The 25028-nt window shown below is 40.4% G+C and overlaps 1 protein-coding gene across 1 annotated transcript in view; it reads left to right on the top strand.

Moving 5' to 3' along the window:
* LOC126424835 (serine/arginine repetitive matrix protein 2-like) overlaps window positions 1-25028 on the top strand; it is a 382172-nt gene that overhangs the window by 11129 nt on the left and 346015 nt on the right. Inside the window, exons 2-3 of the mRNA XM_050087642.1 lie at window positions 5211-5322; window positions 9642-10431. Of these exons, the coding sequence (XP_049943599.1) occupies window positions 9691-10431 (741 nt within the window). The 5' untranslated portion in view covers window positions 5211-5322; window positions 9642-9690. The remainder of the gene's footprint in view (window positions 1-5210; window positions 5323-9641; window positions 10432-25028) is intronic.

Below are 25028 nucleotides of genomic sequence, written 5' to 3' on the forward strand. Positions count from 1 at the left end.
TAATCAAATTTGGTAAGAAATCAACATGACTTCACTATTGTTATCCTGAAACCACTGTAGCACGGTTCTGGCCTTGTGATGTGGGTTGTTATTCTTTTCGAAGATTTCACTGTTTTTGGAAAAGACATCGAGTGTGAGAGGATACAAATGATTTGCAATGATGTTCATGTAGTCTACATTGTCGTGGTGCCTTCTGTTACTGCCACAGGTACTATGGAAGCCCAGGTGAATGTGTCTCACAGCATAATACTGTCCCTAGAGGCCCGCATCTGAAGCACAGCTGTTTGCTCAGAAACCATTGACTTGTTATGAGAAACCTGATTCACTTGACCAGGTGATTCTTTCCCATTGATCCACTGTTTATTCATGATGATATCATGCCCACTGCCCTAGTAATTGATGATGTTAGTGAGTAAGTGATGATGTCAGTGAGTGAACGTGAGAACACTCCAGCCTCCACGCACTGTGGTGAGATATGTACATCAGATACCTTGTTGCCTACTCGTACTTTCACCATCCTTCAACCTCTGTCCACAGAAGATCACAACAGTAGCACACGAGCAGCTGACCAGCTTTGCTGTATCTGAGATGCTCTTTCTCGGGTGCCGAGCTGTAACAATCTACCCTTTGCCAAAGTTGCTTATATCAATGGATTTCCCCATTTTTGACATGTAGAGCCATTAGAATTATTGCCTGTTCATCTTTGCTCTGCTTACATACTTTTCTTTCCACACTAGGTACCTGCGACATTGCAGGCAGTGGTCATAATATAGTAACTCACCAATGTATAAGGTTCTTTTGAATTTTTAAAATTTTACTACCATTACTTACATTTTGTGTGGCTCAGTGATATAGTGCCAGACTACAAATCCAAATGTCTTGGGTTCAATCCCCGTTCAATACTACGATTTTTTTTCTGTGATTTATGACTTCTTTCATCTCTCATTATGTTTGTTGAGGTGAATGTACGAAGTGCACCAGGGTTCAGAATGCATATTAAACTGTAGGTCTCACTATAACTGGCTGCTAAGTCAGTTTAAAAGTCGGGGGAAGGCAACTATGCACAACTTCCAGCAGAACTGTGCTTGGTAAAGCACTGTGGTGTTCAAACCAATCTTTCCTATTTTAGTGCTATTTCCTCAAAATCTTATTAGAGTTAGTTTTGTTTTGTCATTGTTGGTAAGATGTTGTAAAATTTGGTTATTATCCTGTATGGTAACTTCTTTGGTGTCGTCATATAGTCATTCTAACATTAGTGTTTGTTGTAGTAGTTGTTGTTCTTGTGGTCTTCAGTTCAAAAGCTGATTTGATGCAGCTTTCCATGCAACTTTATCCTGTGGGAGTTTCTTCATCTGTGAATGAAAACTGCATCCTATGTCCTTCTGAATCTGCTTACTGTATTCAGATCTTGGTCTCCTTTTACGATTTTTACTATCCACACTTCCCTTTGATGCTAAACTGGTGATCCCTTGATGTCTCAGAATGTGTCATATCAATTGATTACCCCTTTTAGTCAAGCTGTGCCACAAATTTCTTTTCTCCCCATTTCTGTTCAGTACTTCTTCATTAGCTATGTAATCTACCCATCCAATCTGCAGCATTTTTCTGTAGCATCATATTTCAAAAGCTTTTATTCTTTTCTTGTCTAAACTTTTTATTGTTCATGTTTCACTTCCAAACATTGCTACACTTCTTCAAATATCTTCAGAAAAGATTTCTCAACACTTAAATCAATATTCAATGTTAACAAATTTCTCTTCTTCAGAAATGGTTTTCCTGCCATCGGCAGTCTACATTTCTTATCCTCTTCACACTGACCATCATCCATTATTTTGCTGCCCAAATAGCAAAACCTATCTATTACTTTAAGTAGCTTATTTTCTAATTTAATTCCCTTAGCATCACCTGATTTGATTGTATTACTTTCCGTTGTCCATGTCTTGCCCTTGTTGATATTCATTCTATACTCTCCTTTCAAGACAGTGTCCATTCAATTCAATAGCTCTTCCAGGTCTTGGCTGTCTCTGACAGAATAATAATGTCATTGACAAACCTCAAAGTTTTTATTTCTTGTCTCTGAACTTTAAATTCTACTCCAAATTTTGCTCAGTGCACAGATTCAATAACATTGGCAATAGGCTAAAACCCTATCTCACTCCTTTCTCAACACTACTTCACTTTCATGCCCCTCGACTAATATAACTGTTGCCTGGTTTCTGTAAAAGTTGTAAGTAGCCTTTCTCTCCAGGTATTTTACCCCTGCTACCTTCAGAATTTCAAAGGGAGTATTCCAGTCAACATTGTCAAAAGCTTTCTCTAAGTCTACATATGCAATAAACATAGATTTGCCTTTCCTTAACCTATCTTCTATGAGAAGTTGTGGGATCAGTATTGCCTCGCGTGTTCCTACCTTTCTCCAGAATCCAATGTGATCTTCCCCAAGGTCAGCTTTTACCAGTTTTCCATTCTTCTGTAGAGAATTTGTATTAGTATTTTGCAACCATGTTTCATTAAACTGATAGTTTGATACTGTTCTCACCTTTCAGCACTTGCTTCTTTGGAATTGCTATTATTGACATTATTCTTGATCCCTGAGGCTATTTTACCTGTCTCATACATCTCGCACAGCAGGTGGAAGAGATTTGTCATTGCTGGCTCTCCCAAAGCTATGAGTAGTTCTAACGGATTATTTTCTACTCTAAGGACCTTGTTTCAACTTAATTCTTTCAGTGCTCTGTCAAATTCTTCAGGCAGGATCATATCTCCCATCTCATCTCCATCTATGTCCTCTTTCATTTCCATACATCTACCTTGTATAGACCCTCTATAACATATAACATCTCTTTTGTGTAGATCCTCTATACGCCTTCCACCCTTCAGCTGTCTGTTTTTTGTTTAGTACTGGTTCTCCATCTGAGCTCTTGATATTCCTGTAGGCAGTGTCTGTCCTTCCCCTAAAGACATATACTTCCAAATCCATACATTTGTCATCTAGGCATTCGTGCTTAGCCATTTTGCACTTCCTGTCAATCTCATTTTCTAGACATTAATATTCCCTTTCATGGACTTAATTTGCTCCATTTTTATATTTTATCCTTTCATAAATTAAATTCAATATGTCCTTCTACATCTAAGGATTCTACTAGGCCTTGTCTTTTTACTATTCGATCCCTAGCCACTTTCACTATTTCGTCTCTTAAAGCTACCTATTCATTTACTACCACATTCCTTTCCCCTGTTCTAGTCAACTGTTGCCTAACGCTCCCTCTGAAACTCTCAGCAACTTCTGGTTCTTTCAACTTATCCAGTTCTCATCTCCTTAATTTCCTACCTTTCTCCAGTTTTTTCAATTTTAATCTACAGTTCATAACCAATAAATTATGATCAGGGTCCACATCTGCCCCTGGAAATGTTTTACAATTTAAAACCTGGTTCCTAAATCTCTGCTTTACCATTGTACGAGGGATGCCCAGAAAGTAATGCACTATATTTTTTTTTCCTTCAACAATTCTCTATTGAACATAATGAGAATTTCACACACAAAAAAAAGGGCATGTATGCCCTGTACGGACCAATCCTTGTCCTGGTGGCAGAGCCAGTGCTTCACTGTGTGAATCACCACCTCATTGTCCTCAAAATGTCTTCCATGAATGGCACCCTTTAATGGCCCAAACAAGTGGAAGTCCGAGGAGGCTAGGTCAGGTGTGAGAGCCATGGATGGTCTCCCCAACACCTGCAAATTGTGGAGCTCCACCGAATCGCCTTCTGATAACCTCACCCTCCATGTCCAGCACCTAACTCTACTTCTGTTGACAGCAGATGCTCCATAGACTTTGCACAAGTGTTTGTGAATATTCCCCACAGTTTCTTTCTCTGCAATGAGACATTCAATGACGGCACATTGTTTGTAATATGCATTACTACAGACGCCAATTGAAACTGTCCTGCAGCTACGCTATCTGTCAGAAGTGACAGAAACTTGTCGCGCTCACTCAGGAGATTTCATATAATATGTAAGTAATGTTTCACATTTGACATTTGTAGCAGTGTTTTCGGCTGAAGGGGGGGGGGGGGGGGGGAGGGAGGAATGCGCCCTCATACAATCAATCTGAAACCTTATGGTGTCTCCAGGTCTCTTCCACATATACAGCCTTCTTTCATAGTACCTAAACCAAGGGTGTGTGATGATCATGCTCTGTACAAAATTGCACCACATGGCTTCCTCTTTCATTCCTTCCGCCCCCTTCCATATTCACTTACTATTTTTCCTCCTCTTTCTTTTTATACTCTCAAATTCTGGTTGCCCATCACAACTAAATTTTCATCTCCCTTAACTATCTGAATAAATTCTTTTATCTCTTCAACTTCTTCATCTTTGGAGCTAGTTTTCATATAAACTTGTACTACTGTGGTGGGTGTGGGTTTTGTGTCTATCTTGGCTGCAATGATGGTGTTCAGTGTGCTGCTCATAGCAGCTTATCCACATTCCTATTTTCTTAATTCATTATTAAACCCACTCCTGCATTACCTCTATGTTATTTTGTATTTACAGTTCTGTATTCATGTGACCAGAAATCGTGTTCTTCCTGCCACCTAACTTCACTAATCCCCACTGTATCTAACTTCAACCTGTACACTTCCTTTTTTAAATTTTCTAATCTACCTACCCAATTAAGGATATCTAACATTCCACACTCCAACGTGTAGAATGCCAGATCTATTTCTCCTGATGACTACATCCTCCTGAGTAGTCCTTGCCTGGAGAACCAAATGGGGAGCCATTCTACCTCCAGTATATTTTACCCAAGGGGATGTCACCATCATTTAACCGTACAGTAGAGCTGCATGCCCTCGGGAAAAATTATGTCTGTAGTTTCCCCTTGCTTTCAGCTGTTTGCAGTATCAGCACAGCAAGCCCATTTTGTTGACGTTACAAGGCCAGATCAGTCCAATCATCCAGACTGTTGCGCCTGCTGCTACTGAATGCCTGCTGCCCCTGTTCAGGAACCACACATTTGTCTGGCCTATCAAAAGATACCCCTCCAATGTTGTGGCACCTGTCATGGTTCACTTCGAGAGTAGTAATGAGTCTTGCATGTAGAATAGCTATTAGGAGAGTTAGTAGTTGGTTTAGTTGTTCTCAGTGTGCATGGATGGTAACTGTTTCTTTGTCAAAATTGATGTTGATAATGCAAAATTTGTGTTTTTAGCAGGGACATGAATCTGGCTGTGGCATTCTTGGAATGGTCACTTCACACTAAGAACTTTGGAGATGAACTGCTGTTCCTGCTGAGACCATTATATGATTAATGGAACTAGCATGTAAGCAAAATTATATTTACTATTATTGATTTTGTTTGAGACTTAGTGATATTGTATTTTAAATTACAGTATTTTGAAAAGGATAGATTGCTACTCATTGTGTAGTGGAGATGTTGAGTTGCAGACAGACACAACAAAAAGACTGCTAAACGAAAACCGTTTGTAGAAATTAAATTAAGTATTTTTTGCCATCTTGGGCATAGAAAGTTTTTTACCAACTAAAACAGATCACTCCTTTCATTACCATCAAAATGCTTTATTTATTACTCTTCAAAATGTGAGGTTGGCATCAGTTTCAGCATGCTTTCTGAATGGTAGCTGCTTTTGGATATGTTTTCTGCAGCAGTTGTGTTGTTATTGAGTGTTCTCCAGTCACAGCTGCATGGAAATCTCAGATAACCAATCTTACTCTAATTTGTTGGGAATAATTTTACATCTGTAAATATATGAAATAATTTCCTGTATGTAGTAAGCATGGGTTGAAATTAATCTTCAACTACATCAAGGTGGGAAAAAAGTGTGCTTACTGGATTTGAGGCTGAAAACAGATTTGGGGGGGGGGGGGGGGGGGAATAACCATTGCAAATTCTTGGTTCTAGGGTATATGTTGTTTGCAGATATTTGATTTATTGAAACAAATGCACTTTTGATCACGTAATAATTATTAGCTGATATGCTATTTTTATATTTTTATTTTGTTTTGGAATTTATTTGCACAATAATATAATTTTTCAATGAATCATCCATTTTTTGAGGCATATCAAACCACTGTAAACAACAAAAAATGTTGATAACTGAGAAACTTTAACATTCTTTTGTTTAAAGCTTTGGTGACATAGTAAACATTTTTGATGCCTCAGAAATGATATAGGATTACGAGAACATCCTGGTCCATCCCTATGCCACTCCCAATCCCAATCCCGTGCCACAAAAATCATATCCGTATGGAAGACCCAGATGCAAGATCTGCCCAATCCCCCCACCCTGCACTTCCCATACCAGTCCTATCAGAGGTTTATCCTATCACATCAGAGGCTGGGCCACCTGTGAAATCAGCCATGTCATATACCAGCTCAGCTGCAATCATTGCACAGCTTTTTATATTGGTATGAGTACCAACTAGCTGTCCACGAAAATGAATGGCCACTGCCAGACTGTGGCCAAGAGCATGGTAAACCATCTTGTGGCACAACATGGAACTGTAGATAACATGCATAACAGGCTTGAATTCTATGACTGCTTGACAACATGGGCCATCTGGATTCTTCCCTTTGCCACCAGCTTTTCGTAACTGCGCTGATGGAAGTTATCCTTCCAACAAACTCTCTGCTCCCAAAAACATCCCAGCCTCACCTAACACCACCTCCCTGTTCACGTCCCTCACCCTCATTGTGTGCCGTCCTTTGTCAACACACCCACCTGCCTTTCTCCTTCCCTGCTTCTCTCCCTTTCTCTTTTCAGCCCCCTTCCCCCCCTCCCTCTTCCCCTCCCCATCACAAACTCCCTGCTTCACAGCCTCCCGAAACAGTGCCTGACAGTCTTGTCATGCCTGTATCTGGTACCTTCATGCTTCGCTAGACAGCACTCTTCTCTGCCCCCAACCATCCCTTGCCCTTCCCCTCCCCACTCCATATTGCTGCTTTTGTCCAACATGCCACTTGCATTCTGGTCCTAGTTGCCGGAGGCAGTGCGCATGAGGTATGCATGCTTGCATGAATGTGTGTGTTTTCTTTTCTGAAGAAGGCTGTGACTGAAAGGTAACTGCATAACAGTCTTCTTTGTGCCTGTCTGCAACTCAGTGTGCCCTCTTTACTGTTAGATGGTGAATATCAGAGCAATCTGTCCTTTCCCTGATTTTGTTGATATTCCAACCTGGAATTTCCAGTGTTTGATTGCTCCTAAGTTACTTAAGTACTACTAGGACTTTTTATCCCTCTCTCTCTCTCTCTCTCCCTCCCCCCCCTCCCTCTCTCTCTCTCTCTTTCTCCCTCCCCCCCTCCCTCTCTCTCTCTCTCTCTCTCTCTCTCTCTCTCTCTCTCTCTCTCTCTCTCTCTCTCTCTCTCTCTCTACCCCCCCCCCCCCTTTCCCTCTCCCTCTTCTTGCTAGATACTATTTGCAAAATTGTGAGTCACGAATGCTAAGCTGGTACTTCAACCATGGTGTCTTGGTATGCATCAGTAACAGTGTGTGACAAACACTGGTAGTGGGAAGTATGCAAGTTAAAACTTCTCAGATTATTGTTCAGAAAAATCTTGAGTACTCTTATTCCCCAGTCTTGCCTCCAAAGTTTACGTGTGCACAATGGCAGCCACTGTCTTACAGGGAGAGGTGTTTATTATTGGCTGTGTACTGAAATGCTGAAAACACACTTTGCTAGTTATAGTGTGGTGTGTGCTGTAAGGTCCGGGTGTGGAAAATGTGCATTTTTTTTAAGGGTGTGTGATATACTGACAGTCAGCAAAGTTTTGCAGAATATATTTATACCACAAGTGGATCTGTAGTGTAGTGCAAATGTATGCATTCAAAAGACAGCATATTTAATCTTATCATTATTCAGGAGAAAAATGAAATTGAAATTGATTGATCTGAAGATATAATGCAGACACTTCAATGTATCAGTTCTAACACTTCAGACAACGAGAAGCGATGTGGAGCTGGTTTGCAAACTTCCCACCTCTCTCCCATAGGTTGACTTACTTGGTATGCTCAGCCAATCTTCTTCTCTGGATAGCTGGCCATGTCGATCTCCAAAAACTTCTTCTCCGAAGAATAATGCTAGTTAAGGGAATTTATCAGACTCTCTGCTCTTGAAATAATTTGGTACTCGAAGAATACCTTTAGTTCAGTCATGGTACATTTCAACTTCCACAAAAAACCAATTCACCACCTCTCATATAAATATTCGAACTCGTGCAAGTCAACCAAGTCGTCAAACATTAGACTCTTATTAGGATACATTTACAACAGGGTTGGTTTAATAAACACCAAAAAATATGAACATGTCTTTCTTCTAGCAAGTCCAACACATGAATTACTTAAAAGTCTAATCTAATTTCTTCATTTGTTCTTAACAATCATCACAGTTACTAAACCAGCAAAGAATAACATAGGCTCTTCTCTACACATACACTGAAACTGTGGATCGTACAGCAGGTACTTGTTGGCCGCCATTCGGCTGCCACATCCACATTTTGCTCGTGACTATTTTTAGACCTGCACGCAAAAACATGCAATGCACAGTAGGTCTGATTCATCTCTCTCACACTTCTATTTAAAATATTGTGGGTTTGAGATGGAGGAAGGCCAAGTGGTTCTAGAATTTACACGGAAATTCTCGAAGCACTACACAGTGTTACGTGGGGGAAATTTTGCATTATAGTTGTCAAGATACTAGAATTATTGTGTTTATGAGACTGCCACTGTCGGCCAAAACAGTGCGCTGTAGCATTTATTAAAAGCCTTTTGTACTCACCTTTGCTTTATTGTGTGTGGGGAGGGGGTGGAGCGGGTGGGGGGGGGGGTCGTTTTTTTTAATGTGACTGAAGAGAGTAATCGTGATCCTCGATAGGGTTAGAGTGTGACACTCGCAACACGAGAAGGGATCAGTGAGCTGTATGATCATTTTGTCAATTCTGCTTTCTCAGGATCACAGGAGACGGCAGTAGGCTGCCAGCGCTGTGAGAGAGGGGCTAGACTTGTTGCCCCGTTCTGCTCCTCTCCTCTTGGGAAGACTTAAGTTTTCATTTGTTTATGCCTGAGGTCAACAGCCATTTTATAGTGTCTGAAAAGATGAACCATTGTCAACTCTCTCTCTCTCTCTCTCTCTCTCTCTCTCTCTCTCTGTGTGTGTGTGTGTGTGTGTGTGTGTGTGTGTGTGTGTGTGTGTGTGTGTGTGTGTGTGTGTTGTATCAGGTATTAATTAACTGGAGAAGTCCACTTGATTGAATCTGTTCCATTTGAGATCCATTCCTACCTCCCTGAACCATTTGTTGAAAACTTTAAGTCTGCTGTCAGGTATGTTAAAAATCTATTTTATCAGCCTCTTCTCATCCATCCTAAACATGTGTCCATAAAATTAACAAAATTTTAATCTTTGTTTTGTAATTGACTCAATCAGCATTCCAGTTTCCCTGTACAGTTCTTCTCTTTCTCATAATCTGTACTTGCTGTTCACGACCACTTATGTTACAGAGGATCCTCCTCTTGGATTTCTGTTAGTCCTAAATTCCTGTCATTCTAGGAAGTGATTTATAATGTGAGTATTTAATGTAGTAATATTCAAATATTATGATTCATTTGATTTTTTCCTTCTATTTCAGATGAAAGAGCAACTCCCCGCATTTCTCCTACGCCTGGGATGATATCGGCATGTCAAATTTCAGTGCAAATGGACTGAATGCTTGGAGGTTGACAAGGCGCGAGTCTCGTCTGTTTCCTCCCGATTCACTGAAATTTCATTCGTTTGTTGTGGAAACTGGCTCGAAGCTGCGATGTGGGAGGAAGGATAGTCCACAGGCGAGGAAGGGTAGGCGGTCTGCTGGTGAAGAGTCGGCTGCCAGGCAGCTGACTTATTGCTGCTGCCACGTCGAGAACAGTGACATCACCTCTGCGGTGAAGTTCCGCTCGGGCAGCCCCACCTGTGTCCCGGACTGTGGCTGCTGCTTGGAAGAGACTTGTGACGAAACCGTAGGGTTGGCAGCTTTTGTGCCCGAAAAAGACCATCAGGTGCGTCAGATCCGTTGTGCCATGAAAAGACGGGCTAGTAGTGATCCGCGCCCTAGGAAGGTTGCGAAGGTGTCCGTTCGGCAATTGGCTGTTACCAACAAACGGAATTCTGTAAATACAAAAGGAATAACACAATTACAGCCATCAGTTATTAAAGACAGTGATGTGGCAATTTCCAGTAACTCTCTTTCTTCGCAACCTCGTAACCAGAAGACAGGAAAGGGAAAACTTTCTGCTGAACGGTTGCCTCTGTTCTGGAAGCCTTCTGTGCAACTCCAGCGACTTCCTGCCGAAATTGTCAAGTGCTACTTGTCCAGACCGACTGTCGTGTTGTCGAGGTTACCCACTAGCCTATTTCAGTGCCAAGAGGTTTCTTCTAAAGAGGTAATTTAATTTTTTGTTTTTCTTTATTTAGGTCTTTTTTTTTTTTTTGTACATTCCTCAGGTTATGTTCATGACTTTTCACCATAGTGTGGAATATACAAAAGGTCCACAAATAAGATACATTTTCTCTGTGGAAAAGAGCTACACATTGGCCATATAGAAAAGGCCCTGTAAGTAGTCAAACTTGTTTGTCAAAATTGCTGTTGCCTAACCCAGAATTTGTCAAACATAAGTGCTGATGAACCAACGAAGTTTGTCAAATTTAACCTCCATTTTGAAGCAGCTGTCAGACTGCACACATTGTGTTACAAAGTATTGTGACAGTAGTGAAAATGGCTTCCAATGCAGACAAAGAATTTCTTCCATTTGACTTAAGCATTTGTATAAAGAAGGAAAAGAAAGCAAAATGTTGGTCCAGGGAATGGCTGTAACTGAGAGATAAATATACCACGAAATTCTTCTGAAGGGAATCGTACATTCAAAACCTGACGATACAATTACATCAACTTTCTCCCAGTAAGCAGTCAAACTTTAGTAATTGGTGACAGTTACTGTGCACTCACATTGAAAAAGCAAGACACAGTTATGTAAAAATTTATCTTCTTCTGTTTGGTCCTCTAATTAAAGTTAATTAACGTTCCGCTATGTGGGAACACATACATTGTCCATAGAAGAACCAGAAAGCTTCAATATTTTTTGTTTTATTTTACTCCCACTTCTTAGTTGTGGGTAAAATATTAATTCTCTTTAGTCTTCCTGCATCATACATGTCTGGGAAAGACACAGCATGTCTACCATTTTGGTAACTGCCAGTGCTCTTTTGTTTTTATCCGCGTATGGTGAGATAAATTGAAATAAAAACTGTTTCTCACAAAAATTGCACTGCGAAACATCGACGCAACCAATGTCCAGTGTCTTACCAAATCGACCACTGGTCAAAATTTCTCTCGAGCACCACAAATTCAGTTTATGTTTGACAAACATGTCAAACAATACGACACACTGCTAAATAATTAGACAAACAAGTGATATTTTACAAATTGATTGACACTTCAGAGGGATCTTAACTGGATATTTTGTTTTAATCTTAATCTGCGATAAAATTTGATAAAAATAACCCAACCATCTACATACTTTCATCATTTTTGTTTTCGGGGTATAAAGCCATGTCTGAGGCATATTTAAGTGCCTTACATTTCAGCTCCTAGTTGGAGATGTCATCTGTGGCTATAAGAGCAGTTTCAAATTTAAACAACTCAGTGAGCTAAACTGTTTATACATGTCCACAATGGTATAAACATTTCAGCTTGCTGAGCTTGTTCAAGTTCAAAACTGCTATCTGAGTTGTAGCTTCTGATGATGTCTCCAGCATTAGGAGTTGTAATGTAAGGTACTTAAATATGCCTCAGACCATGGTCTTCTGCCCATGAAACAAATATCATTGAGGGCACAAATACAGAATGTGAAAGTCTGTATGCTATACATAATGCATGCTCAGAAATTCATGTATAAAGGAGAAAGAGTTGCAAAGTCTATAAAACTTTCATTATCTGCCAGCACATTTCATTCACATAGGAGGTGCTCAAATGTTTCTATGGCTGCATACTTTACCCCATTCTGTGCAAGAGTAAGGGTAAGTTGCAGTTAATGGAGACTATTTCTTGTTTTTTGTATGATATTGATTTTGTGTCATCACCATTATTTAGGTAAATTGCTAATTTTACTGGTCTGACAAGTCATTCTGTAGTAAATTGTACTTAGGACTTTGCTTTTTGAGTTTCATTAGCTCTTTTCATTTCCTCACAAAAACATGTGTATTTTTTTTCTCCTATTAAGAGACTACTCTTGACATGTAGATGTCTTATTTTTTTATTTGGAAAAAAAGAAGTCACTAAAAAGAAGGTGAAACTTTAGCCATTCATGCTCTAAGCTTGTAGTGTGTGTTGGTAATGTCTGTCGCAAGCATTTGTGGGAAGTTATGGTGGTGGAACAGGTGATTGTGTAGCCAGTGCTGTAACAATATTTTTATTTTGACCGAGGGAGAGATATTAGGTATTTAATTTAATGGAAACCTTAATGTACTATGTGCTAGAGGGCGATCAAACTGAATTTTTATTTGCAGAGGCAGATACACTCTTAACACCTAATCAATATTTTATCCCAAATCTCATTCTCTGGTTTTGCCACTTCAGGAGTTTCTGTTGCTGAAACATAGACTTCCAGCTAGCTATACTACAGTTCAGTCTGCTCCACTAAGTCACAAATAAAATGTTACCTTCCATCCTAATGTAGACCTCAGGCTGTGCTACAGATCAATCTGTCACTACATAATAGATTCCACATATACAATGAAATCATTACGTCAATATAGATATTTGCAGTGCTTTTGTAATATCATCAAAAGAAACCCCTGTAAATGGCAAAGCAGAAAACGGTCATTTTGGAAGATGCGATTGCCATCGAGCTTGAAGCGATGAAGGTGTTCTGCAATAATGTTCACATAGTCAGCAGCTATTGTGGTGCCTTAGATTCCTACCAGAGGTCGTCCAGAAGCCCAGGTGAATGCCCCCGATAGCACAGTACTATATCACAGTCTAATAAATGCAGTCACGATGTACTCGAAGTACTCTGGTGAAAAAGTTGTTTCTATTTGACAGCTGGAGTGACACTGGCTCTTCAAGCGGTAAGGAAACAGTCAGTCAGATAAATTGTACAGGTAATGTTTGTTTTTAATTATTTTTACTTAATTAACAAAATAATTGTTATATTCTTATCTTCCATGTGTTAGTAAATTCCCAAGAGATGTGAATTCTCTTGAAATAAATCTAAGAACTGCCAGATCACACTCATTCAATGCTACATGCTACAACTTACTCATGAGGAAATACTTTGAATACCTGTATATTTGCAGCTGACTCCACTGAAACCAAGACAATTCACACACAAATTTCTTGGATGAGAAGCAGCAGACAATATTTTTGTTGTTGCCTGTTGTTGTTATGATAGGCACTGGTACATTAAATAATAAAGGTATTACATTGCATATAGGTTTCCTACCTCCCACATTCACTGATTTGGCTGAAAGTGTAGCGAACAAATTTCTCAATTGTTGGGTATATATGCAGTGTCTTTCTGCAAAAGATCAGGTCTTTGTAGTTTACTAGCAATTTTTTGTTATTAAAGGAAAACGACATTATTGAATAAATATCTGTACATTGCAAGAGATTTGTAAATAAACTGTCCTTTAATGTTCCATTTCATACCTGCCAGGATCTCTAGAAACTAAAAAAATAACAAACGTGGTGTTCTTTTTTGGTTAGTGTTGACCCTTAAGGCTGTACATATGCTCTTTATTGTAAAAACTAAGTTACAAACTAAAATAAACATTAGCATTCACACTCATCCGATATCATACTCAGGAGTGTCACTTCCTGGCCACTTGGGGTGCTGCTATCACTGTGGTATAACAAGAAGTACTAATCATTTGACCCCGTGACATGATTCCATTAATCTGGGATCTGATCTTGGTGCCCACTGCAGTCGTAATTGACACTATTGTAGGGTCAGTGTGGGAACACACAGGGTTCGTCTGCTGCAGAGCTCTATGTTCAACACTGTGTGCTAGACAGTATACTTTGTACCAGCATTGTACTGTGTCATCAGATTTGTTACAGATCTCTGCCTATCCTGTTTTACAGAGTGAGCAAGCCTCTGACCGCCAAGTTCTGTGATGGAATATGGATGTCTGTCACCTTGTCACCTACTGGTGGTTTACCATCATTCGACCACTTTTCATAGTCGCTCTTGACTGTAGATCGCAATCAGCTGACTGGCCTTGCCGTTTCTGAGATGCTCACCCACAGGCAGTTGTACCCTTTGTCGAGGCGACTTACATCAGTGGATTTTCCCATTTGCAGCTCGTATCATCACCCATTCACCTTTGCTCCATCTATATAGTTTCCTTACTCCGACAAATTGAGATAAACTGAAATATTACCTGTTTTATGCCTCAGCTGAATTGTAGTTAGATTAAGTGTGTGAGGGGAAAGGGTACAGGAACCATGATACAATCACCTGAGATCCCATTTTGCTTCTGTACCATACTTGTTCGTGCCGTTAACTTCGTCTCAGTTGACTGAAATCTTGAGGCTGAGGACCTAGGTCCAGACTGTCTCTCTAATTCAAAAAATATGAGATATAACTTCTTCATGAAACAGTATACACTGAAGAGCCAAAAAAACTGGTACACCTTCCTGATATCATTTATAGTTCCCGCGAGCACGCAGAAGAGCCACAATACCATGTGGCATGGAGTCGACTAATGTCTGAAGTTGTGCTGGAGGGAACTGACACCATGGATTGTGCAGTGCTGTCCATAAATCTGTGAGAGTATGAGGGTGTGGAGACCTCTTCTGAACAGCACGTTGCAAGGCATCCCAGATACGCTCAGTAATGTTCATGTCTGGAGAGTTTTGTGGCCAGCGGAAGTGTTTAAACTCAGAAGAGTGTTCCTGGAGCCACTCTGCAGCAATTCTGGATGTGTGGGGTGTTGCAGTGTCCTGCTGGAATTTCCCAAGTCCATCGGAATGCAGAATGGACATAAATGGATTCAGGTGATCAGACAGAATGCTTACGTACATGTCACCTATCGGAGTCGTATCTAGACATATTAGAAGTCCCAAATTGCTCCAACTATACACTCCACCAGCTTGAACAGTGCCCTGCTCGCACGCAGAGTCCATGGATTCATGGGGTTGTCTCCATACCTGTACACGTCCATCTGCTTGATACAATTTGAAATGAGACTCATCTGACCAGGCAACATGTTTCCAGTCATCAACAGTTGAATGTCGGTGTTAACGGGCCGAGGCGAGGCATAAAGCTGTGTGTCGTGCAGTCATCAAGGGTACACGAGTGGGCCTTTGACTCTTAAAGCCCATATCGATGCTGTTTCATTGAATGGTTCGCACGCTGACACTTGTTGGTGGCCCAGCATTGAAATCTGCTGTAATTTGCAGAAGGGTTGCACTTCTGTCACGTTGGAACGGTTCTCTTCAGTCGTCATCGGCCCTGTTCTTGCAGGATCTTTTTCCAGACACAGTGATATCAGAGATTTGATGTTCTGCCAGATTCCTGATATTCACAGTATACTCGCGAAATGGTCTTATGGGAAAATCCCCATTTCATCACTACTACAGGTGCTGCATCCCATCATTCATGTGCCGACTGTAAAACCATGTTCATACTCACTTAAATCTTGATAACCTGCCATTGTAGCAGCAGTAATTGATCTAAGAACTGCACCAGACACTCATTGTCTTACATAGGTGTTGCCAACCCTAGCACCATATTCTGCCTGTTTATAAATCTCTGTATTTGACTATGCTTGCCTGTACCAGTTTATTTGGCACTTCAGTGTATATTAATGAATATTACAGCAGGCAACACTTCCTTTAATTCTTTTCTGTTGTTAAATATTTATGTTCAATACATTTATTGACCACTCTTTCCACATTGGAGGTAGAGACAGTATGAATGTTCTGCTGTCCTCATGACATCATCCTTTAATTTTTGCAAGCTTCTGCACTCTGTGGAACACTGTGTGTGTCTCTCTGAGAAGGGGGCATAGTTCCATGGAGCAATCACTGATCCAGAAGGTGTCATATGGCATGACCCAGAAAGTATCGCATGGGGGTAACCAGCTGTCAGCATTGCTCCATCTTGTAGAAACGTGGAGTCTAGCCTCCCAATTTCATACACATATAAACAAATTCTCGCACAGTATGTGTATTTGCATTAGATACCAGTAGTAACTTATCACTTTTATGAAGTGATATGTTACACTTCATATTCCCGCCTTAGACCATCTTACAAGAGGAACAGTTCTAACTAAACAACATTAATATTAATGGCCTCTTTCACCATCTATCTTTTTTTTTAACCTCAACTCACTCTAATACATTTTCCTTTCTTCAAACTCCAAAGGTGAAATGGAAGCCACCAAAGCATGACATATTTTATTTGATGTGAAGTTACATAAAATTTCAGTCTTCTGGTTGAATACAACAGTTATTACTGGTAATATCTCAACAGTCTGCCCAAAACTTATTTCTGGATCTTATTTTGACTAATTTTATCTACTTTTATATTTCACTGAATTCGTGTTTCATCATTTTTTGATATAGAACTATTCTTAAAACTACACAAGCTGTCAATTTTTGAATGACGCTGCTGCCATTTGGCTGTAATAATTTTTATTTTATTGCTGAACGATCCAGACTTCAACCTTAGGCCATTTTTAAGTACAAAAACTTATTTATAGGTCAAAAGACATATACACACAAATAAGTTTTTGTTCTTGAAAATGGCCTGTGGCCAAAATATAGATCATAAAACAATAAAATAAAAGTTATTACAGTCAGGTGGCAGCAAAATTGTTCAAAAAATTTGCCATGATTGTGGTTGCAGCCAAAATAAAAATTATCAAGGCTATCAGCTGATTCATGTTGTCAGTTTTATATATTTTTTTTCTCCATCGGGCTTTAATGAAGGTTTACTATTCATTTTCATTGCTCGAGCAAGGGGCTAGGTGTATGTCTGATTCTCTTTCCATCACATTATAAATTATAGACGAACCAGCCATAGTGTTTAATCAGTCATAGCTCCAAAGTATAAATATCAATTTATTAAACTTTTCATGTAAAAAAAAATAATCCTTTAAGATTACGGTGGTACTCTTATCAGCATCTGTAGAGACCTTCATGTGGACAAGACGGCACGTTCTATTTTGCCAATCTGGCTCTTTGCCTTACTGCTATTAACTTAAAAAGTTATTAATCAATTACAGCCAGCAACCTTGTGTTAATTCTTGTACTACACTCCTGGAAATAGAAAAAAGAACACATTGACACCGGTGTGTCAGACCCACCATACTTGCTCCGGACACTGCGAGAGGGCTGTACAAGCAATGATCACACGCACGGCACAGCGGATACACCAGGAACCGCGGTGTTGCCCGTCGAATGGCGCTAGCTGCGCAGCATTTGTGCACTGCCGCCGTCAGTGTCAGCCAGTTTGCCGTGGCATACGGAGCTCCATCGCAGTCTTTAACACTGGTAGCATGCCGCGACAGCGTGGACGTGAACCGTATGTGCAGTTGACGGACTTTGAGCGAGGGCGTATAGTGGGCATGCGGGAGGCCGGGTGGACGTACCGCCGAATTGCTCAACACGTGGGGCGTGAGGTCTCCACAGTACATCGATGTTGTCGCCAGTGGTCGGCGGAAGGTGCACATGCCCGTCGACCTGGGACCGGACCGCAGCGACGCACGGATGCACGCCAAGACCGTAGGATCCTACGTAGTGCCGTAGGGGACCGCACCGCCACTTCCCAGCAAATTAGGGACACTGTTGCTCCTGGGGTATCGGCGAGGACCATTCGCAACCGTCTCCATGAAGCTGGGCTACGGTCCCGCACACCGTTAGGCCGTCTTCCGCTCACGCCCCAACATCGTGCAGCCCGCCTCCAGTGGTGTCGCAACAGGCGTGAATGGAGGGACGAATGGAGACGTGTCGTCTTCAGTGATGAGAGTCGCTTCTGCCTTGGTGCCAATGATGGTCGTATGTGTGTTTGGCGCCGTGCAGGTGAGTGCCACAATCAGGACTGCATACGACCGAGGCACACTGGGCCAACACCCGGCATCATGGTGTAGGGAGTGATCTCCTACACTGGCCGTACACCACTGGTGATCGTCGAGGGGACACTGAATAGTGCACGGTACATCCAAGCCGTCATCGAACCCATCGTTCTACCATTCCTAGACCGGCAAGGGAACTTGCTGTTCCAACAGGACAATGCACGTCCGCATGTATCCCGTGCCACCCAACGTGCTCTAGAAGGTGTAAGTCAACTACCCTGGCCAGCAAGATCTCCGGATCTGTCCCCCATTGAGCATGTTTGGGACTGGATGAAACGTCGTCTCACGCGGTCTGCACGTCCAGCACGAACGCTGGTCCAACTGAGGCGCCAGGTGGAAATGGCATGGCAAACCATTCCACAGGACTACATCCAGCATCTCTACGATCGTCTCCATGGGAGAATAGCAGCCTGCATTGCTACGAAAGATGGATATACACTGTACTAGTGCCGACATTGTGCATGCTCTGTTGCATGTGTCTATGTGCCTGTGGTTCTGTCAGTGTGATCATGTGATGTATCTGACCCCAGGAATGTGTCAATAAATAAATGAATTCACGGTGTTCTTAGTTCAATTTCCAGGAGTGTATATTTGTTGCTTGTGCTGTTACGGTCAGTAATAGTTCACGAAGCTCAGACCACTGCATCCTTGTTTTTCATTTAAGCCTTTGACTGTTGGAGGCACACGATCTGCTTGGCACGCTGAGGCGCTGCGGCTTGCACTGTCATTCGTATACCTGCGCTAATGTGCCTGACCCTCGAACTGCCGCCTGGGGCGGAGTGCCCCTCGCTGCCCCACCCGCCCTATGTTGAATATTTCTGCAGTGACTGCGACTCCACGCGATATATTGTGTCCTCTCACGGCTGATACAGAATACTTGTAAATGCTCTCACTACGTAGTTCCCCTGCAGGTGAATTACTACAGAATCAAACTGTCTGGTGAAACTATTTTCCGTCACCAAGAATGATATCTTGCTTGAAGTTTTCTTGCACTATTTTTGTAGATTATGCCGAAAGTGACATGATTCGTTAGCTTTACATCAATAGTTTATTGTTCTTTCTTGGATACCCGTTTATAATGTCTGCATTTATCTATGCGTTCCTCACCGTACTAACTCAAGAACGAATAAAATAAGCCATAGATTATACATTACTGTACATTATTTTTGTTGTTCAGAACATCGTATTACGTTGTTTATAGGAGAAAGTGACATACAGATCATCTTTCATATCGCATTACAATATCTGAATTTACTGTGAGCAACGGTAAGAACAATTTTACTTCACGTCGTTAAATTCGTATTCTGGTGTGATAAGAAATTTCGCATGGCCTACTGTTTGTATCACTGAATTGCCCGAATATTTGTTGCGCTTTGTAATTATCCGATTATGCGTAATTTTGTTTCTTTGACGAAATTTGTACAATACTTGTGTTTGTTACACATAAGTATTCAACAGATTTTCCAACATTTGAAAGCTGTGAAATCTGTCTTTTTGTTAGCACATTAAATTCACTTATAGAGAAAATTCAAAGTCATGAACTGTAAATTTAGGCGTTACTTTTACACTTTGTGAATATGTTTCCCATCCTTCTTTTTGATCCGGGCTTTGGACCGGCACTGGCAAAGTTAAAAACATTTTTATTTTGTTTTTCCCTTTTTTATAATTCTTTTTTTTTTCATTTTTGAAGTTTTTTCTAATACCATTATTGTATTCGTTGTATGCTGCAATTAGTAATTCTGTTTTGTGTGGTATTTTTCAAAACAGGGTACGACACACAATGGTACCTTGCAAGTTTTACATTTATACCTGCTTTCCCGGTGCACTTTTTGTTTCCAGCAAACAATGCATCTACACGTTAGCGCACTTTAATGTCTGGAAAATGCCTTCCCATAAATCTTCGAGGATTATCATCAGAACATCTTCCTCTGCCAGCTTTTCTGTGCTCTAACACATACGTTTCTGTAAGTTCCCTTACCAGTGACAGATGAAACTCTGCTATCGTCATTTTACGACCTGTTAGTGATCTGTGTAGGACATGAGCATTTAAAACACACAGATCTGGAACGTGAAAAAAGAACTTTTTATACCACTTCATTGTTTTCCGTATACATCCGACAGAGCTAAGCAGCATATCAGAATGGTCAACTGTTCCTTTACCTATTCAAGTTATAATCTACAATGCTTTGTGGTTTCTTAATTTTTTCTCCAGTATTCCTGTCAATCTTTTCTGTGTCAACCATTTCTGTGGTGTTACATGTGGTAAACATCCACACTTCCCTTTTGTCACACCACTTTATAGGAAGCATTGTATCAGTACACATAAATTGAATATTTCCACGTTCCAGTTTCTTCTGAAGTTTCAGCATGTTGCGTCTGTTCTTACAGATAGTACCACATGCGTTCGTCCCATGACTGTGAAGCCAGGCAAACAAGTCTGGGCTTGAGTACCAGTTATCGACGTAGAGGGTATGTCCACGTTCTAAATAGGGCTTCATCAGTGTAGCCACTATGTCACCACTTTTCCCCAAATTGTGGAACTCAGTTTCTGTTGATGCCCCTGTATAAACAGTGAAGTCCAAGACATGGCCAATCTTACAATCACATAACACAAATGTTTTTATACCGAATCTACTCCGTTTCGATGGAATGAATTGTCTGAAAGATAAGCGTCCTTTGAATAATAACCAACTTTCATCAATGCTGAGTTTCTGATGTGGCTTAAATGCACAACGGAAAGCTGTACGAACTTTATTGACAATGTTCCTAATTTTGAATAATTTGTCTCGTCTAGTATTAGCAGAGTTGTCACTGAAATGTAACATTCTCATAAGTAACAAAAAGCGGTCTCTTGACATGAGTTCACTAAAAATTGGCGTATTTAGAAGAACATCTCGGGTCCAGTATTCGCTAATTTTCAGTTTTTCCACGCGAGGCATCAGAAGACAAACAGCTATATGACAATACATTTCTTCTTATCCAGTATCTTTCCACTTTCAGATTCGAGAATGCACTGATTCGGGAGTATTCTCCTTGGTGAATAAATAAAACCAATTCATTTCATCAGCTATATATTTCATCAGTTCTTGTTTAAAGAATAACATGAAAACTGACAGAATACTTAACTCATTCCCTATTTGACACACATGTCCCGGCAGCATATCATCAAATGCGTGATTAACTGGCTGAAAGTCATTTTCTTTCCAGCCAAATATATCACTAAGACGTGCTTTCTCCGTAGGGGTTTCACTATCACTTTCTGATTCTTCAGATTCAGAACAACTGACATCTCTTGTTGAAACATGAGACTGCTTTGAAACCCCTGCTGACGTGGACGGTTTATGAATAGAGCTTTCGGACTCTGTGGAAGAGCTATCACTTTCGTCAAAATCAAGTAGTTCACCCTCACTGTTGCTCCTTGTAAGAATCTCCATGATTTCTTCCTCAGTGCAACCACGACGTCTCGCCATTTTCCTTGTAAAATACAGGACGCGAAGAACACTGATGTAAATTCCGATGAACAGTGAACTGTAGTGCGAAGCCTAGGCTCACAACAGACAAGCTAGCAGCCAGAACTGCAAAAGGCTAATGAGACATGGGATGGGAAGTCCGCTGTCCGAGTTATCTTGTCATCAGCACTCAGGTAGCGGCGCGTCTATACTCGTCACCAGCGCTCAGGGGCTGCAAGCGGGTGCCACTTAACTTGTCAACAGTGCTCAGGGGAAAACCGGCAGCTGCGACTATACTCGTCATTAGCACCCAGGGAGCAGCACGCAGCATGGCGAGTAAACTCGTCAACAACAGTCAAAGGGTTAATACACACTTACAACTGAACCACAATACCCAGGTGTATCCATTTACCTGCCAACTTTGGAACAAGTCTCATCAGACCACAATGGTATGCTAATTGAGTAAATACCATCCAGTACACCAGTTTCTATCGAGGGCTATCTCTTAGACAAATATAAAGAAATTGTTTATAGTGATTGTGTCCCGGTATATACTTCTCTCCATTTCTCCTTTGGTGATGGTTACCTTCTCAATAGTACTATCTCCTTAATAGTCACACATATAAACATATATTCCAGATACAGTATCTGACACTACATCATGTCTCTACTATATCCTTACTTTTTCCAGCTGACTAGCTCCAAATAGCTCTAGAATTCACTTGAGCACTGAACTTAAAAAAAAACAAAAACAAAAGCAAAAAAACTTGTTCCTTCCCTTAAACTTCATACCAGTGCTCTGGTTGTTAACATGCTAGTGCTTTCTGTCCCTGTAAGGTATCTCCCTCCCTCCCTCCTCTCCGTCACCTGGCATTGCTGATAGCCATCAAGAACTTGCACAATAAATATTTCATTTGTTATTTTTATTTATTTGTTGTTATTTTAGCTAGACTTTTCAACTAATTGTTTTACTCTAACAGCAGTACCCATTTCTGCGTATGTTATTCTGGAGCTCTGCTTGCGATTGTCTTTGTGATTATATAGTACAGTTACACAATCCAGCTGATTCATTTTAACTACTCACTAACATAAAGATTATCTATTTGCATTTCATAGTATAGTATCTAGTGCACAGTGTAATTTCTCATTTACAATCTAGCAGCCATTTATGATGGTCTCTAAGTACATTGTATTTTTTTAAATAAAAGTTCTTAGTTTGTTCTGTCACTTTTCTTTGTGAGGAACATTGCATCTGCAGTGATTCTATGTGCCCTAATTATGATCGTATCTACTGCCTGGGTTTGGGTGATTGATGCACCTTAAGAAATAATTTGGGGTGGACATCCCATTCTGGTTTATGCTTTGGAAAATGTTTAAATAAATTAATACTATTTCTGAAATTCAAGTCTGCAATAAGTTGCACTGAAACACCATTACTTTCACAGAATTTCCTCTTGGCTAGTTCATCCTTGTTTTCGCTAGCTCATCTCACAGTTTTGGAATTCCTCTTCGATCTTTTCTAAACCTTTTGTGTAATGAAATGTACTGACAGATAAATCGAGTGGCTTCTCAACCTTCCAATCACTAAGTCATTCATCCAAAGTTGCCCAATTCAGTTCTGTACAGTCAATTTCCTCTGTTTCTTTGACAGTCACTAAAATATTTGATTGAAAGCTCTCATAATTAGAGACTGGAGGGAATGATCTATATTTACTTTGACAAAACTTTTAATACCCAAGATAGCATTCAATACTATTTATTCCTGGTGGCCATTTTCAACAGTTAAAATCGTTATCTTCTGATCTTTCAAAAAATAAGATGTATAACAAAAAGTTTTTTGTAGATTAGATGATGATGTTCTTAACTGTTGGAAGCTGGTCATCAGAAATAAGTAATATTGAATACTATCTTGGCTATTAAAAGTTTCATTTAAAATATTTACCCTGGATTGTGTATCTGAGACTTGTTTGTGTGCTTCGCTAAATCCCTTTTTAACAATATTCTTTATTTGTTTTACTTCATTATATACTTCTTGGACCTGCTCCTTAACTTCATTCTGAACCAGATCACACTGCTGTATGTAAGTCCTCAGTTAAGGTGGCTGTCATGTTTTACAGCACTGAAATTTCATTCTTTATCTCACCTTGAGCTTGATGGCTAGAAGGTAGTTCTGCTCTTAGACTAGCATAAGAACTGTTTATCTTAATGTTGAATTCAATTCTTAATTCAGCAGAAGCCTCCAACACTTCCTCCATTGTACATGTCAAAATTGGCCTGCAACGTTAACAAGAATAATTTGTATTGAATTTTTAGTCAGTTGTGGTCACTACATAACTTAAAGTGTGTTATGAAATTAACAAAAGTAACTCCGATCAATCAAATCCCCTTCAATCCCTCTGCAAGACCTAACACTACCAACACTGTGAATAAAGCAAACAGTGTGTTCCAAAGACAGCTATCTTCACTGTGAGTTGTCAGTGAGAAGCTGTTTCAGTGGATGAAGGTAACTGCAATACTGTAGATACGTGGTCTACTGGCTGTGCTCAATGCTGAAATTATGAAATTAGAAGTGCAACTGTAGCCAACCTCCGCTGCTTGATGCATTGCCAGTGAGATGACAACAGTTTCCTGATGCCACTTTTGTTGATCTTCCAACTCGTGGATTTATTTCTCCTATAATATGTTCTTCTTTCCTCCAGAGAGAGAGAGAGAGAGAGAGAGAGTGAGTGTGAGTGTGTGTGTGTGTGTGTGTGTGTGTGTGTGTGTGTGTGTGTGTGTGTGTTTGGGGGGGGGGGGGAGACAGTGCACTTAGTTAGTGTGCGTGCTGCATCTCATTATAAGTTGTTGATCTTGTTGTCAAGAACAACCAGTTTGTTTATTGTCATTTATTCTGATGAAAATACTTAATTTCTTCCCAGTTGTCACTTTTTTCCTTCTTTAAACATTGCCAAGTCTCTGGCACGAAATTTTAGTGTTTTGCACTTAATTGCCACAGTGAGAGTGACTTCGGGGCTTACAATGGTTTCAGTTTTCTCATACTGCAACATAATTATGATTTTCTGCACTCTTATTCTCTTTCTTCTTATCTTTATGAAGTGATATGTTACACTTCAAAATCTACATGTACATTCATACTGTGCAAGCCAGTGTATGGTGCATGGTGGGAGATACCATGAGTCATTTCCTTTCCTGTTCCACTTCCACATGGAATGAGGGAAAGGTGACTGTCTACATGTGTTTGCATTAGCTCTAATTTCTCTTACGTGAGATGTCTGTTGGTACCAGTAAAACCATTCTGCAGTCAGCTGCAAGCACTGTTTCTCTAAGTTTTCTCAGCAGTGGTTCATGAAAAGAACTTCGTCTTTCCTCTGGGGATTCCTATTTCAGTTTGCGAAGTATCTCTGTAACATTCATGTGTTGATTAAACCAACCGATAATAAATCTAGCAGTAT

This window comes from Schistocerca serialis, chromosome 10 (genome assembly GCF_023864345.2).
Source record: "Schistocerca serialis cubense isolate TAMUIC-IGC-003099 chromosome 10, iqSchSeri2.2, whole genome shotgun sequence".
Lineage (NCBI taxonomy): Eukaryota > Metazoa > Arthropoda > Insecta > Orthoptera > Acrididae > Schistocerca > Schistocerca serialis.